This window comes from Trichosurus vulpecula, chromosome 4 (genome assembly GCF_011100635.1).
Source record: "Trichosurus vulpecula isolate mTriVul1 chromosome 4, mTriVul1.pri, whole genome shotgun sequence".
NCBI lineage: Eukaryota > Metazoa > Chordata > Mammalia > Diprotodontia > Phalangeridae > Trichosurus > Trichosurus vulpecula.
The window spans coordinates 268,212,699-268,230,281 of record NC_050576.1 but is presented as its reverse complement, the minus strand read 5'-3'; the positions used below and the strand labels follow the sequence as shown (position 1 = coordinate 268,230,281).

The window sequence follows — 17,583 nt, the reverse complement described above, 5'->3', positions numbered from 1 at the left end:
TTATGATCTTAAAGTTAATCATTTAAGTTTATTCTGGAGACAGAGATCCAATACAAACTTGGAAATGTTATGTCCTAAAACCAAAATCAACATAACAGAAATCATATCTTAAAAGCATTCACTTAACATATGACATGAAAAAGATCCCATTACCATTATGATTAAAATGTAATTTATTTTACTTGAAAAATGAAGATTTTATAATTAGTCTTGTCAATAAATGGGACCACTGATTTGAACTACTGCATCATTAAAATGTCACAAAAATTACATACCCATTCTCATTTTCACCAGGCCAAATGTCATCTTCATAGAATACATCTTCTTGGCTGTTCTTTGCTACATAACTAAAGAGTTCTGGTATCCTACCAACAATAACAAAATGCATTTTAAATATAGTGCTCCTCTGAAACCATTTGTTCCCAAGTGCTATGGATGACTGCTTGTTATAGCTAGGGAATTTATAAAGAGATTTAAAAGACTTGAGAGTCAGAACATTGTAATCATTTGTTCAGAAAAACCTCTACAGGTAGGCTAGTCAAAGAGTAAGGCTGCTAAAGCTCAAATAAATCATGATATTTAGCATTCTTTAATCATTATAATGTACAAGTGTGAATAAATGAGAGAAAATAAGATTTTAGAGTTTTGTTTTGTTATCTTAAACACCAGGTTGAGAGATCATCTGACTATAACTTACAGTGACAATTATGATATTAACTTTCTCCAGGATCCACTCATTTATGTTTAAATCCTAGTCTAATTTATATTTATTACTAACAGAAAATTTAAAATTTACCTTTCCAGAAATAAATTTATGTGATTGGACATATAAGAATGAAAGAAAATAATAAATATGAAATTTGGTATCCTAGTGAAACAAATATATACACATAAATATTTAAAATTTTTGTAAAAAAAATTAAAAACCTATAGCACTTGAAAACTTGAAAAAATTATTTCAAAAGTTAGTTGATGAAAATAATAAGTTCCAAAAATATTACTTATATGGGGAAAACAAGTCTAACGCATGAAATAAAATTTTAGTTTATTGCAAACTAAGAAAACTATAGTAGTAAGAATCCTCATCCTATTTCTTTCTTCACCCTCTCAAACGGTTATAAAATACAAAAAATCAATTAGCAATATTTATTATGAGACTATTGTATGTAGAATTCTTGAATGGTTAAATCATTTAGTTTATCAGTAAAATTTAAATTGTCAGGGAATGAAAACTTTAAAATCTCGTATGAAAATTAACAAGCTGATTTTAGTAAATAGGTGTCCACTTTACAATTTCTCAGATATTTGAAAATATTAAAACATTTCTTTACCAACACATGTAAATGAATTGTGTTCATAAAACAATAATAATACTAACAGTTGATATTTATTTAGTACTTTAAGGTTAAACAATGTACATCATCTCATTTAACTCTTATAAGCTCTTGAGTAAGTACCACATATACTATAAGATTCAATTTATAGATGAGGGAATTGAGGCTCAGAAGGGCTAAGTGACATGCCCAAAGTCTCATAGCTAGTAATTTTTAGAGATGAGATTTGAACCGAAGACTCTAAGTCCAACACTCTTTCCGTCACATTACATAGGAGGTGATATACATAGTATGGTAAAAAGAACAGTTAATTGGGAGATTGGGGTCTCTTCAACTAATTAAACATTTAACTCTGGACAAGTCATAACGTCTTGGTTTCAGTTTTCTCATTTTTTGGATATTTCAAAGGTCCTTTCCAGCATTAAAATTTTATAATCCAATAAGGTTCTAGAAGATTGCAGAGCTATTATTTATAAAAATGAGGACAACAGATATAAGTGAAAATGACTGTAAAAATATGACAAAATTTTTTTTTAAAAGATTACAATTAAGTTCTATATCCTGATTTTTTTTGCATGAGATTTATATCTGGCTGAAGCAAAGTTCTGGCTTGGAAACTCTTACCATTGAGAATAGTACAACTTTCAAGAGGAAGTCATGGAATCTGTATCTCAGTAATTTAAAGTACTTTATTTCTCATTATTTTTTCTTTAACATTAATTACGGTCACCATTCACTCTATTTTGCCATATTAAGTGACACGGCCACCTGTGATGGTGACACTACTAAGGAAAATCAAGTTATGTTTTAAATGCTTGTATTTCATTAGAACCAAAGAACTGAAATCAGTTTGACAAAATGAATTAATGCCACTAAATCCTACGGTCATAGGGAGAGTATGAGGAAGGACCTCATGAGCCACTACCTCTCCAGGTACTCTGCCAGGAGCTGCTCCACAGCACAAGAATACATCCATTCATTGCCAACTTTTTTGGTGTAGCCAGGAACCTCTTCATTCTTCTTATTGAACTTCAGGTTCAATCCCACATTAGCTTTGTGGTCTCCATGGGGACTGTTTAAAAACAAACAAAAACAGCTCATTAATTTTGACTAGCTAACAAATTAAAATTGTTTCCCAATCTCAGAAAAGTTTGACTGTGATTCTACATTTTACTTATTGTGGCTATTGTGGCAAATAACAGTTCAAAGTAGAAGAAAAACTCCAAAAGCTGAACTAAGTAAAGCACAAATAAAATACTTCATTAAAGAGGAAAAAAAATTCAACAAGAGCCAAGGATTATATTAAAAAAAATTTTAAATTAAATTTTTATTTTTTCATTCAACAAAAATCTACCTTCTCTCCTACCTCCCCCCAAAATCTGTTACAAACATGTACAATCAGGCAAAGTATTCCCAAATTGGTCATGTCCATTAAAAAAAAGAATCCTAAATTACACTCTGAATTCATCACTTCTGTTAAGAGGTGGGTAGGGGGCAGCTAGGTGGCACAGTGAGAAGAGTACTGGTCCTATCTGGCCTCAGACACTTGACATACTCACTAGCTGTGTGACCTTGGGCAAGTCACTTAACCCCAATTGCCCTGCCTTTCTCCCTCAAAAAAAAAAAAAAGAGGTGGGTTTCATTGTTTAAGTCCTCTGGACACTTGGTAGGTCATTGTGCCAATCAGTTTCTAAAGTCTTCCAAACCACCACACTGTTGTTACTGTATACTTTGTTCTACTGGTTCTGCTCACTTTGCTGTACCAATTCATGCAAGTCTTACCAGGTTTCTTTGAAAACATCCCTGTCATAACTTCTTACAGCAGAACAGTATTCCATCATATTTATATAGCATAACTTGTTCTTTCTCAGAGGAAATTGATAAGTACCCACTGTTCCAATTCTTTGTCACCACAAAAAGAGCTGCTATAAATATTTTTCTATAGCCTTAATTGTTTTGCTTAGGACTAATCCCTTAACATCCTCCCTCTCCCTTTTTTGTTCCCTTTTTCCCTGTTGAATGTAATGTACTTCTGCACCCAAGTCTGTGTGTGTGTGTATGCACACGCGCATGTGTGCACGCGCATACACGCTTCCCTCCTTTGGCTATTTTGAATGAGAATGAGGTCAAATGTCATCTTTCCTCTCACCTGTTCTCCTCGTTTCTGTAGACTTCTTGTGCACCTGGATTAGGGAAATGATTTTCTTCATCCTTTCCCTGTTTCCCCCAACTGGTGTATCATAATCCAAGGGCTCTACGTGTTTAAAGTGATAACTACTAAATCCTATATGATCCTGAAGTGACTTCTTGGAATTTGAATTCTTCCTTTTTGTTTGATTGCAGCATTTTTTCTTTGACCTGGAAGCTCTGGATTTTGGTTATAATGTTCATTTTGAATTTTTTTCAAGAAATGACCAACAGATTCTTTCTGATCATCTTTGCCCCCTAGTTCTGAGAGATCTGGGCAGGCTTTTTTTTTTTTTTTAAAGATTTCTTGAAATATAATGCTATATGATGAAATATAATGCTCTTTTTTTTTGACTATGGATTTCAGGTAGCCAAATGATTATTTTTTTTTTCTCCTTGATATGTTTACCAGTTCAGTTGTTTTTGCTATGAGATACCTTGTATTTTCTTTTTTTTTTCCCCAATTTTTTTTTTCACACTTTGTTTTAGTTTTCTCATGGAGTCATTAGCTTCCATTTAGTCCATTCTAATTTTCAGGGGGTTTGTGACTCAGGTAAAGTTTTTTACCTCTTGTGTCAAGCTGCTAATTCCCTTCCAGTTTTTTCTTCCGCAGCTCTCATTTCCTTTCCAGTTCTTCCTCTAGTGCTCCCATTTAAAATAATATTTTAAATTCTTTTAAAAACTCTTGCTTCATCTTTTTTAGGAATTCTAGGTGAACTTGTGCCCATTCTTTGAGACTTTGCTTATAGATGTTTTAGAACTATCCTCTTCTTCTGGGTGTGTGCTGATTGTCTCTGTCACCTTAATAGTTTTTTTGTGGTGAGATTCTTTTTTTTTGTTTGTTCATTCTTCCAGTCTACATCTTGATTTCAGATTTTATATCAGGATCAGGATCTGTGAACTTATGGAGGGAATGTCTGTTGAGCTTGTGTCTTCTAGGGGTCTTACTTTTGTTTTCTTGGGGAAATTGAGTGCCATGTTATTCCAGCATTTCAAGAAGAGTTCAGGCTGGTCCTCTGAAATCTCTCAGTGCTCTCTAAGTGGTCTGATCCATGGAAAACCTGTCCTCTTTGTCCAAGCTCTGCAATCTTGTGACCTACGTTTAGTTCTGAGCAACACATGTACCTATGTTGAGGTTTCAGTACAGTGTTCTTGGACTCAGCCACTATCAGCCAACTGGAAATCTCTATTGGTTCAAAGTGCCAAAAATGTACCCTCCTCTTTGGTTGGTCTAGTCCAGAGGGTAGAAATAGAGATTCCGGTTCTATTCCTGGGGGGCCATACGGCTGCTGCATGCTCCTTGCTTAGTACATAGCTAAGGGATATGACCACACCTCATTATGGAACACCACTCCCAGATGCAGGTCCTGTCCTCGGACTGCCCTAGATCTCTTCTGAGTAGTGAGTGACATAGCTGCCAATTGGCACCAGTTCCTGCACCCTGCATAAGATAAGGCTCACCTCACCCTTTGTGCTGGATCCAGGACCTCTTCTTACTCTCATGCACAGCCTCTTCCTGACTGGAATGTTGTGTCTTTGCTCTTGGCTAGGCACTCATCTCATTCCACTCCCCACCCCTACTCCTGTCCCAGCGTCCACAGACCTATCTCCCATTGCCAACCTGAGATAGAAAAATGATCCTCTGTGATTTTTTTCCTTGGATTTTCTACTCAGGACTCAGTTTGCTGCACTTTCTGTATCTCTGTGTATGTGTGTGTGTAGACTGGAGCTCTTCCTGCTACTTCTTCATTTGGGCTCCACCTTTCAAATAACATTTTTAGGACTTACAGACACTCTGATACCTTTTTTCAAGGTTCAATTAGTTACCTATTCTGGTTAAGAATTATCTTTTTTGAACAAGGCATTTCATAAAAGTTGAATTAGATGAAAAATCAGTTAGGGGAATTTTTGTGAAAGGCTAAGTTAAGAAAAATTACAATCATACTTTAAATCAGTATTGAAACATTAAATATTTCATTTTCTTTCCATCTTATAGTATCACTTATTTTTGTAAAAACTTACTTTCTCCTAGATCCTCTTCCAATAAAAATACTTCCTGTAAACCTTGAAACAAGGTATCCACTCACTCCAAGACGACTGGCCAAAACATATCCAGGATTGTATTTTATAGAATATTTCTTTAAATATAAAAACAAAAAAAAATCATTATGGTGCAGGGCAGAAACATATAAGTGTTCTAAATTTTTTCCTTTGCTTTAATCTCTGCACTTATTTCAAAGGGAGTAAATCTATTACTATATCTTTGAGTTCTATCAATGTAGGATTCTTAAATGTAGCTGACTTATTTAGAAAAAAAAAACTTGTATGGAAATTTTTTTGTTTTTAACCTTTCATTAAATACTGTGTGTCCAGGAATTAAAAGAAAACATGAAAATCTCTCTCTCTCTCTTTCTATATATATATGTACAAAGAAATGGAATTAAATCTTATTTATGCCAGGGAACATACAATAGATAGTTTGAGCAAAAAAAAAATAATACTACTACCAGTCTATGCTTTTTTTTCACTAGGCAAAAAACTGGATCAATCAGCTGTTACAAATGGCACCCAGTCCCTGACGTCGATGACAACACCACTAATTTTATATCACACTGCAGTTTGCAAAGAGCTTTGATCATAACCACTCTGTGAGGAAGGCAGAGCAAGTATTATTGTCCCCATTTTATAGATAATGAAACTGGGGTTCAGAATAAGCACCTCTACTGATGAAAGCAACACACTTTATCAGAAACTTCGATACCAGAGGTAGTGATAAAAGAGGAACCACAGAGATTTGTTCCAGGGGACATGGAGATTACATGATGAGAAACATTCACTAAAATAATGACAAATGCCCTATAAAATAATTGTGAGTCTCAGAGCAAAGGAAGGGAGAAGTAGTTTAGAGGAAGTAGAAGAGAGAATGAGGCTGTGTTCAGACTGAGAAGGGAATGAATGGTATCAATGATGGATAATAGCCATACTATCTGATGCAACCACTAGGATTGTTGATAGAGAAAATAAGGTCATGGTCAGCATAATCAAGAAAAGGGGAGCCAGATTATGACCTCATGTAATGAGGCTTAACTCAGACAAGTTGCCAAAGCATTGAATCTGAGGTAGAGAAAGGGAATAAATAATAGGGAAATGGGGTATATTTGTTATGTAGCTATCTGTTTATCAGTGAACACTTTCCTCCCTTGTATGACAGGGACCCAATAAAAGTCCAGAAGGAAGAACAGAGGGAGAGATTAGAAGAATATTTAATCCTATGGGAAGAAGGGTCCCTAAAAGGAGTGCCAGGGAAGAACTGTGTCCACAGTGAGCCTTGTTTATCTTCAGCCGGCATCGGCTCTACTGAAATGTTTTTTTATCCTATATGGTTTAAAATGCAGACAATGATGCTTTGCATGATTTATGAAGTTTGATCTTTGAACCCAGCCAACTCTGTACAAGTCTGAACTAATAATCTTCATTGAAAGTTTGCATGGGCTTCTGAAAGATAAATACTAAACATAAGTACTGCATCTTTTTTTTATAAGTGCTTTAGTTTTGGGAATTAGAGATCTCAATCATCAGGAACCAAAGTCATGAGATGGAAATGTTTTTATGTTTCTAAAATAAAAGATATATCTTATTACACAAAATAGTTCATTTGTCAGAGAAAGCTGCATAAAACATTTTAACTGCCTTTAACATCTCTGAATCCCATTTACTACTTTAACATCTCATGAACTAACTGACAGAGTATTTGTTTAGAAAAGGTAAATGCCTATACTCACATGCTGGTTCTGTATTAAGGCATCAAGATGAGGTTCACATGGAATGTTGAAAACCACACGAATTCTACCTTCTGTAATAACATCCCCCGAATCCTGAACCTTTCGGGGGAAAAATAAAAGTCTGTTAAAGATTTTTTACATTTTATTTTTCACCTAAATTAAAATATAAGCCATATAATTTTAAAAATATGGAAAGAGAATAGAAATCAGTAATAAATAACTAGAACTAACTTCGCCTGTACAGCCATAGTAAGGAGTCCCCAGCATAAAGACTGTACTTCTAGGTGGAAATAGGTCATCCAACGTTTTGATGTTAGAGAAATGTGTCTCAAAAGCACTGATATCCTAAAAACAAAAATATAAAAATCAGTATGAATATTTTAAATTTCTGTTGTGGGTTTGTAACAGTGTGGAAAGAAAATTTTACCCCTGATTGTTTTCTATGAATAATACAGTTAGATACTGTAAAAGGAAAGAGGCATCTTGTGTCTTTTAAAGTCCACTGGTGAACATTCAGAGAATAACTATACCTTAAGGTTACTGTTAAAAAAGGTTAACTTTGTGTTTACTAATTTATTTAGGCTTATTTATTTTGGGGGAGAAAAATATATTGATAATATGCATATCCTTAAAAAAAAAGTAGATGCATAGCTGCAAATAGTGTTTTACATTACGGAAAAACTTGGCTACCATAGGCTAAATTCTGTTTTACCAACCTATCTAGAATGTCAGCAATTCAGGAAACGTCACATTAATAATTATAAATCATGAAGTTATTTTTTCATTTTAATACCTCATAAAAGGTAACCCGATTTATCTTTTTCTTTATGTAGTGTGCAATACTAGGCATCAAGAAGAAACTGAAGCCTAAAAGGAGCCTTACCTTGACAATAGTTTGATAAACAAAAGGAAGAACTTGTTTTGACCACTGTTTCTCCAGATGAACCTCACCATTTTGATTTATTTGATATTTATGACCGGTAAGTAACTGAGCATACACAACAACAGAAGTTTCATTTATTATTATTCCTTTTCTTCTCTGGTAGCTAAAAGGGGGAATACAAGGGAGAAACTTATACATGTAAATAAGTCGGGAGTAGAACCCAATCCCTGTCGAAAACTGTTTTAACTGGATTAATAATTAAATGCCCAGAAAACCTTTAAAAAAATGTGAGTAACTGGATATATGTTTCATGTTTTATGTACTGTTGATGTTTTTCTGCTGTTACCTGATCCTACTCAGAAGTATGCATAGCATATTATGAGAATATGTAAGAATTACACAGAATTCTTATTGGTAAAAGAAAAAAAGCTAATAGAAATTTATATATACTCTTATAATTATTCTGTTAAGATACCTGTACGTAGAAAAAGGCAGCAGTAGAATAAAACTAGTAATAGTGAAAAAATTACTTATAGCTACTATGCTTTTAGAACTGTGTAACATTTAATTTGAACAGGATTTATATTTTGAAAAATACACTACAAATTACAGATCTAAATTTACCCAATACTTAATTTATACATTGACTCATTTTATAAAAAACAACTTCCAGAAGCACAATACTTGATGATATACTTCAATACTGTCTAATGCAAAATTAACATTGTACCTGAAAGAAGGAAAAAAAATCAAGACCAATAATTCTAACACAGATACATGGATTTACTAAAACACCAGGAATTTGAAAATATAATCTCTTCCCCTATGTCTCGATGACCAATTCTATTCAATGTAAAGCCACAGACACTTGGTGTCTAAGTGTCTACTATGGTCAAGGCACTGCAGTAGGAACTGGGGATGTAAAGGCAAAAATGAAACACCCCTATCTTCAAAGACCTTCCTTGGAACATATAATATGTATACAGATAAGTGAATGTATGGTGATTTCAAAAGGGAAAGAATATTAATAATTGGGGGAAAAGGAAAGATTCAACATAGGAATAACTTTGAGCAGAAAGCTTTGAAGAATTCTAAGCACAGTGAGAGAAGAGAATATACTTTAGGGAAGAGGGCAGAAGGCTATGTGAAGGCATGGAGATGAGAGACTGAATGCAAAATTCAGGGAAGAGTAAGTAAGGACAATCAGACTTATGCCTTGAGAAGATTATTTTGGTGGCTAAATGGAGAACAGGCTAGTGAAGACAGAGGTTGGAAGCAGGGAGAATTATTAGGAGGAAAAGAGGTGACAGACTAAATTAGGATGCTGGCACTGTAAACAGAAATAAGAAGGATGTTGTGAGAGTACAATCAAAACTTGCAAACCAATTAGACTGGAGACGAGGAAGGGTGAAAAGTGAAAGATGACTCTAATGTTGAGAAATTCGGGAACTGGAAGGATAGTGATTCCCTCAAGAGAAAAAGTAAAGTTTGGATAACAGGTGGACATGGTAAGTATGAAATACTGATGAGGTATGCAGGTGAAGATTCTCTAGTAGGAAGTTTGCAGTAAAGGAATGGAGATCAGTAGGTCAGGATTGGATATATAAATCTTGCAATTATTTGAGTAGACGTATCTGAATCCATGGGATGAAATCATTAGGGAGAGAAATTAGAAAATGACCCTGGATAGAGCCATGGGGGAGAGCCATATTCAAGGCTTGATTGATGATGATTCTACAAAGGCAACAGAAGGATAGGTCAGGAGGACAGCCAAGGGTGAACAATGTCACAGAAGCCAATGCCATAAAGTATCTAGAAGGAAAAGGTAACTGACAGTATAAAAAAAATACTAAGAGTTTAAGTAAGAAAAGACCACTGGAACCAGTAGGTAAAAGATTGTTGATAACTTTGGAGATTGCGGTTTCAGCAGAGTGGTTTAGCAAAGAAGCCAAGCTATGTGGGGTTCGGAAATGAGTGGAAGGTAAGGGAGTAAAGGTAAATATAACGCTTTTTCTTAGGAGTTTGGCCATGAAATGCAAAAGGAAAAATTGGATGACAGCTTGAGGGGATGGTTAGGTTTTGTGAAGGTTTTTAAAGAATGGTACAGATCTGGGCATGCTTGTAAGCAGGAAGGAGAGAGTCAATAAGCCAGAGACTAGTGTAGAGAGGCAAGAGAAAGAGACCAGGCTATCACAGGTTCCTGGGGGAAGTGACAAAGGTCAAGGGCCTTTCAGAATTCTCTAGCCAGCATAGCTGTTGCTATCTGTATAGAACAGAGGGGCTGCTGGGGTAAGTTTAAAAGTTTTCATACCACAATATCTCTCAATCCCTTTTCCATTTGAGGAAGTGGAGCCCTGGAGAGATTCACCTAAGCCAGGAGGTTCAAGAAGTCTTAAAAATTAAAATGGATTTCTGGCCATAGGTTAGATAACAGTTGAAGTGAGAAACTCAGGTAAGACTGTAGAAGCCAAGGCAGTTAAAAGGAGCTCATCTCAAAGAAGAGTTCAGAAGAAGAAAATCAGTTAACGGAAGAGTTCTAAGAAGAGTTCAAAGGGCAGATCTGATCTTAGTTGAGCCCTCAATAGCTTTGTTGCAGCCTGGCTGAGCACAAGAGCTTCCTAGCCATTGGTTAAGAGAGCTCTATTGCTATTGGCTAAAGATGCTGACTGAGAGCTGTCACTTTTGCAGAAGGCTGAATAATCACAGCAAAGAGGAGAGATGCTCTAAAAGAAAACTCTGGGAACAGAATGAAAAAGCTGTGATCTTTTGTAGGAAGAGACTCATGAAGCACAGGCTCCCAAGTGGGTGGTAGAGGTGGCTAAAGAGCTGTAACCAAAGCACTGCCAGAGGATGCTGCCTGAGGGTCCAGGGTCCTGAAAGAGCTAAAGATCATGACTATTAGGGACAGTGGAAGGGCAGAAAGCAATGGAGAGCAGCATCTCCTAGCAGAGAAAAGCACAATGGCATTGGTAGGAATCAGTGGGAGTTTTGCAGCATTCAAGGCATGAGCTGCCCCCTCAATGTGGCTCCTCTGGTTACAGCCATCTCATGTGAATGCCCCACACATGATTCCATTTGCACTAAGTGCAAACAGTGCAAATATGTGCAAATAGTGCACATAGTTTTTGAAGAACGACTGGTAAAACATGAAACATCACTGGAGGCTTGTGAGCTATGGTTTGGAGAGGGTTCTGATCCACAAAATACTTAGAACCTGGAGTAGTTAACTGAGGGCCCAAATAGGGGTGTGTGTGGGGGGGGAGCTTGCCTACAAGCTACATTAATCGCATACCCAAAATGTTTAAGAAACATTCTTACTGCACATACAGAAATATGCTGATTCAAACTTCTAAAAATCTTTCAATGGAGACAACACTAAAAGGACAAGATTTCAGGAAAAAAGAAAACTAAATCCAAGAGAAATTTTGATAATTAGACTAGAAAAATAGGTATGAGAAAATGACTTCTCTTAATTTATAGTGTGCCAATTTTAGAAACATTAGTGTATTTTGAGTAGTTAGTATAAGCAGCTGATAAATACTTCAAAATGTTAGAAACCAAGTTTTTTCAATGTGTGGCACTTTAGGAAAAATGACTAATATGCAGTCACTAATAGTAGCTCATTCATAATTACATTTATTCCAAATAATTCTTTGTTCTTTTTCTGAGCAAGTAATATGCCTAATTGTTCAGTATTCAGCATAACTATTAATGAATAAATTGGTGAAACTAGTGAAAGAATGGTTATGTTTTGGTTCTGTAGTATTAAAATATAAATTTTACAACACTTACTGTTCTGAAATTGTCTGTATTTCTTTCACCCAGTTAGACTGTTCTTTATCACCAACATGAACTACTTTAGTTGGTGGGGCAGTTTTTCCCAAGTAAAGTTTCTGAGTTCCTTGAGTTTCTTCCAAGTAAAACCTTCAAAATCAAAACAATGAAACAGATCTGAAAAAACTAGTTTAACACAGAACCCTTAAGATAAATTAATTCCACTCCTCAGATGCCAGTAAGACTATATGATGTTAAGAGAACAATCCACTTTTTATTTACCTGGGAAGCCCTGCCCCACTCCATTATGATTCCACTAAACTATGTGAATAAGAGAAATCTTAAAAAAATTAAAAGTGGAAAACTTCATATTTAACACTTTTTCAAATGCTCTAAAATGTATATAAACAGTTCTCATAAGAAGGAGGAATATCCTTGAGCTGAAAAATAAATAAGACGTAAGGGAAAGATGACCTAATTTAACCTGTTGATTCAAAGCTCAATTTAAAAGAAAAGTAGTGAAAATTTTATTTACACAAAGATTCCTTAAAAAAGGGCAAATATTTAACCAATTACGTAGAATTTAAGCTCATCCAAGAGTGCCCAGTGTAGGCACATTAGTTTCTTTAGGAGTTACTCTTCTATTCCCTCTCACTTGGATCATCTGTGAATTTACGGGTAGGATTTCCCTTTTTGAAGCTTATTCCACCTGTCTTTCAATCAATAAGCATATATTAAGTATATACTAGGCACCAGGAAGAAAAAGATAAAAATTAAATATCAATTGTTCTCAAGGAATCAGAGAACTGTGCACCAGAGAAGACAATAGGTAGAATGACTTTTTTATGATAATCTGGTCAGAGGTGTGACGAGAGAGCACAGACCTCTCTCTTCTTTGATTTTCTTGAAATTTGTTTTTCTGTTTCTTGAGATAATATACTCAGGTTTTTTAGTTGGTCATGTTCTTCTAGGAGTCTTATAATCAAGGTCTCCTGTTACTTGTGGGAATGGAGAGTAAGGGGGAATGGGTGGAAGACGATCAGGCGAAATCACTGCTGTCAGGAAACTGGCTGGAGAGCTATTTATTTACACACTTCGGAACGTTTGAGAAAGTGTTAAATATGAACTGTACTAATTTTAAAATTCTAATAACTGGGCGCGGGCAGGGTTCCCATTCCACACAGTGCATGGATACTCTTCTTTGTACCTTTGAAGCACAAGCCTGTGAGATTCCTCACACTCACTGGACACAGTGTGTAGAGCTGGTTGGGGGCAAGGTGAGAATGAAGGGAAGATCCAGACGCTGAACAAGAACCCTAAGACAGTGGGCTGGATTTAGAGTCAGGAAGACCTTCATTAACATCCTAGGTCTGTCCCTTAATTAGCTGTGTGACCCTGGGCAAGTCACTGAGCTACTCATCTTATTTCCATTTGTGAAGTAAAGAATAATAGCACCTACTGGGGCTCATAGGGATGTCCTGAGGGTCAAATGAGATAACGGATGTAAACTCCTTTGAAAATTTAGAATGCTGCTTAAATGCTGTTAATTATTATTATTATTCCATTTTAGTTATTCCATATGTGTACAATAATTCCTTTTTTTAAAAAAGGTTTTGGGGTCTGCAAAAAACAATTGCTCTGCCATCATACAACACACATGATCTCTTCAAAATGTGCTTTCCTAACATTGAATTTATTAGTTACTTTTCATGGAATCCTAATAAAGCTGCCCCCAGCCCTAGTATTTTAATTTCCTTATAGGCCCCACTGAATAGCAGGCACATCCTGATTTAACCACACAATCTGGCTCTAACCACACCTCAGGCCCCCAGACCCAATATAGCCACTGCCCCTAGCTAACCACTGCCCTCAGAACCAATTCACATATTTGAACAGGTTTGTTCTTGTACTCAACCACAATGACATCATCCATTTAGCCCAAGACAGGACCACAATACCTAACTAACCATCTTGACCAGACAGGACCATAATACCTAGCCAACTGGAAGGCAGCATGACCAGGATGTTTGACCACTGAACCACAGAAGGGACCCCTCCCCTATTACCTAATCCCTTAACAAACCCCTCCTGTCTTTTTAATATTCACAATTTCTGTTATGTAACTGCATCTTTACCCTATAAAAATCTATCTTGCTTTCTCTGAAGTTGCTGGTTCCTCTTGGAACTTAGCCTGCTTCATGAGAGGCATCAATCTCAATAAATGCCTATACTTGGATTACAGGAGGTCTGACTCTGAATTCTTTGAGACGGTTCCACCACAACACATCATGAAAGCCCAACAGTTTTGGGCGTCCTTGAGTAGGCAGAGACTAAACCACAACACTTTGGAAAAAAGGGCAAGTTGTACATGGTAGAGATTTGCAGTTTCATGTGAAGTCCTCTTTTTCTGTTCTTAGGGCATAGTTGTGTTTGTATTTGCTGGTGTTGAGAATGACAAAAAAGGAAACAGGCTTTTCTAAATTGTATAGATACAATATGGAATTTTGTCACTTTAGAAAGCTCTATAAGCATGCAAAATGCTGACATTTAAATGATACTTCTGAATCAACTTCTGCTTATTGCATAAAACTTCAGGGTTTTTCGCCCATTCAAATAGCCTTAAACAAGCACTTGATTCTATTAACTAACACCTTAGTAGAGTTGTATCCACTGCAGAACATTTGGACTTGGAGAAAAACATTAGTAGAGAAGAAAATACTGACCTCTAAGGGAAAGATAAGCGAATGGAAAGCAAGGCATGGGAAACGCAATTAAGAAAGTTAATTTTTATTACATTTTACTTACTTAGTTTCTCCATCTGATACTGCTACAACCCTAGCTTCTTCAAGGTGAGGCCAGTTAACAAATACAGACTTTCCAAGCACCAATGAAGCAACATTTTCTATTTGCTTAAAGAAAAAGCAATAATTTTTATTTTAGCTATTTCATCAGTTAACCTTCAGGACCAAGAAGCAAAAATTTTTAGCACTAGATTTTCAGTGACAAAAATTAAATTATGAAAAATTTATTTCTCACAAATGTTTTTCAATATAAAAAAGATACTTTAACAAATAATATATCAAGATCTGTTATTTTATTGGTGGGGCTACTTCCTCCACTAATGCAGACTGCAGCCTCTCTACCCCTTAGCTCACGGTCTCATGAGTTGCTGTGGCCCAACCTTTGTGTTTATTGGTTCCTCCACACTTAGCAAGGCTAGTCCTCAGATGACAGGGATACAGTGTGTAGCTGAGCTGGGATTTGGAGCCTTTCCTGCATAGGAAGACCTGCCTGAGCTTGCATTCTAGGGGCAAGGTTTCAAGAATACAGAGTAACCTCCATGCTATGATGAGGCAACAGAGCAAGATTTTAACAGAGCAAAAATAATTACAGCAAATGCAAAATAAAACGGCACAATACTTATTTAATTCTCTTTAGGCTTAAAGATAATATATTTTCCTCTTTTATATTCAGTTTTCAACTTAATTTAATTTTTCTTTCCTGAATTCAACCTTATTACTTGCCTTTTCCTTTTCTGCATTTTTTTTCCAGGTTTGTTGTTGTTCTGCAGTTTTACTTTCTCTTGCTCAGTTTATCCTTGGCTGTTTGCCCTTCACTTTTCTCCCTCCAACCTAGTGCTGGCTGGTGAAGGGCACTTTGGCTACTCCCTTTTCCCTCCCCTCCAAGTCTATCTCTCCCTCTGTCAATGGTCTTCTCATCAGGAGAGGGCTGCTGTGACCAGCCCAAAGTACTTTCCTGTTGTGTGGTGAGCAGAGATACCAGGCAGGTGGCCTTTGGTTCCTGCTTCTCACTTTAAGCGGTTAGCAAGGACTGCCTTTAATCCTGAATGAAAATACTTGCTATGTACCAGGTGGGGAAAAGTAAGTTTCAAAACAGCCAAGCTGAACAGTGTTGGTCTACAGGTATACATGCCACTGCCTACATATATCAGTCAATGATAACTTACCTTAAAATGTAAAACTCAAGAGTTCTGATCTCATTACCACTCTAAGAATAAGTTCATTCCCTATATCATATTACTTCAAATGAAGATTCTATTAAAGCTAAAATGTTTCACAATTCAATTTAATATATTTTCTGAATTATGACTCAATAGCTTTAGTATAAGAACAAAATTACAAACATGCATTCCAAATTCAAATTTTTCCTCATTTAATACTGTGAACCATTATTAATAACAATTATTATTATTTGAACTACATGAATCAACTACTTTTAGAAACGTATCTTAGTATTACAAGTCATCAAGGTATTTAAAATAATATGAAACCATTCAATGGAAATATACATAAATTAAGTGTTACTATCAAGCTGAGGTAACAAATCTACCACCTCTTCACGTGTGTGTGCGCGCGCATGCACGCATCGCTAAATCCATTTTCTAGTTTTTGAGGAAGAAATGCCCCTTCTTTTCAAAGCTGACCCGTCTTAGATATCATCTGGGAATCATGATTTCTTAGTGATCTTGCTTTCACACATATTTCTTCCTTTTCAAGTATCTTCAACATTTCCTTCTACTGATTTTTTTCTTTGGTTTCACATATACTGAGATCTCTGCTATCTTGAATAACATTGTGCCTTACCCTTTAAAATGGAAGACCCAAATTCAAATCTGGCACTTACTAGCTGTGTGACCCTGGGCAAGTCACTTAATCTCTTTACGTTTCAGTTTCCTCATCTATAAAATGGGGATTGAAGACAGCACCTACCTCTCAGGATTGTTGTGAAGATAAAATGAAATATTCATACAATGCTTTGCAAACCTTAAAGCACTACATAAATGTTATTGTTATTATCATGACTATCCCTACCCTCCTTAAGCCCTCACTGTCTGGCTTCTGTCACCATCACACTACTAAACTGTACAAGTCATCGTCTCCAAATCACCAGATTCAATGGTCTTTTCTCTAGCTATTACAGTCCTCTTTCTCATGGATCTCTGCAGGATCTGACACCACTGAATACCTTTTTCTTCTTGATGCTTCTTTCTGCTTCTCTGAGCACTCAATCTCCTTTTCTAGATTGTCTTCCTCCTTTTCCTCCTAAGTGTCCACTTCCCAAGACTCAACTGACCTTTCTAGACACTTTTTTTTCCATGTTAAATCATGTTATGGTTTTATCTACCATCTCTATATCAATTATTTCTCAAATGTCCAGTTCCAACCTTTTATTTGAATCTCATTCCTTTACATAGCTAACTATCTTTAGGCATCTACGTTCAGAAATAACCATGATTATGGGGTACCTCAACTGATCATCTTCCCATTACAAAGTAACTTCCTGATTCCCTTTAATGGAAAACATCTTTCTAGGCTAACAAAGCTTTAGACCCTGGAGTCACATTTACTATCCCTAGTCTTTTACCGTCAATGTCCCATTAGTCAGTCATACTGCTTTTACCTTGGTAATCTCTCTGTCAGAAGTTTCTTTTCTGGCCCTATCACTATTACCCTATTTTAGGCATCCCTACTGGAGGCCATTCCTGAACTTGTGAGCCTCTGTACTGCCCAATTCATCCAATTTACTGCCACATTACTTAAAAAAAACAAAACCAAACCTATTCTATAATGCTAACTGAAATTTCACAGTGGTTAAAAAAAAC

The 17,583-nt window shown here is 35.9% G+C and overlaps 1 protein-coding gene across 4 annotated transcripts in view; it reads right to left on the bottom strand.

Moving 5' to 3' along the window:
* Nucleotides 1–17,583, bottom strand: part of XRN1 (5'-3' exoribonuclease 1) — a 117,439-nt gene that overhangs the window by 55,038 nt on the left and 44,818 nt on the right. For all 4 annotated transcript variants that reach the window (XR_005010206.1, XM_036755388.1, XM_036755389.1 and 1 more), the window contains exons 19-26: nucleotides 14,766–14,869; nucleotides 11,979–12,110; nucleotides 8,187–8,349; nucleotides 7,535–7,648; nucleotides 7,304–7,402; nucleotides 5,544–5,659; nucleotides 2,260–2,406; nucleotides 276–365 (exon numbers count right to left, since the gene is read on the bottom strand). Coding sequence is in view for 3 of the 4 variants with exons in the window: in XM_036755388.1 (XP_036611283.1) it covers nucleotides 276–365; nucleotides 2,260–2,406; nucleotides 5,544–5,659; nucleotides 7,304–7,402; nucleotides 7,535–7,648; nucleotides 8,187–8,349; nucleotides 11,979–12,110; nucleotides 14,766–14,869 (965 nt within the window). In the remaining variant the exon portion in view is untranslated. The remainder of the gene's footprint in view (nucleotides 1–275; nucleotides 366–2,259; nucleotides 2,407–5,543; nucleotides 5,660–7,303; nucleotides 7,403–7,534; nucleotides 7,649–8,186; nucleotides 8,350–11,978; nucleotides 12,111–14,765; nucleotides 14,870–17,583) is intronic.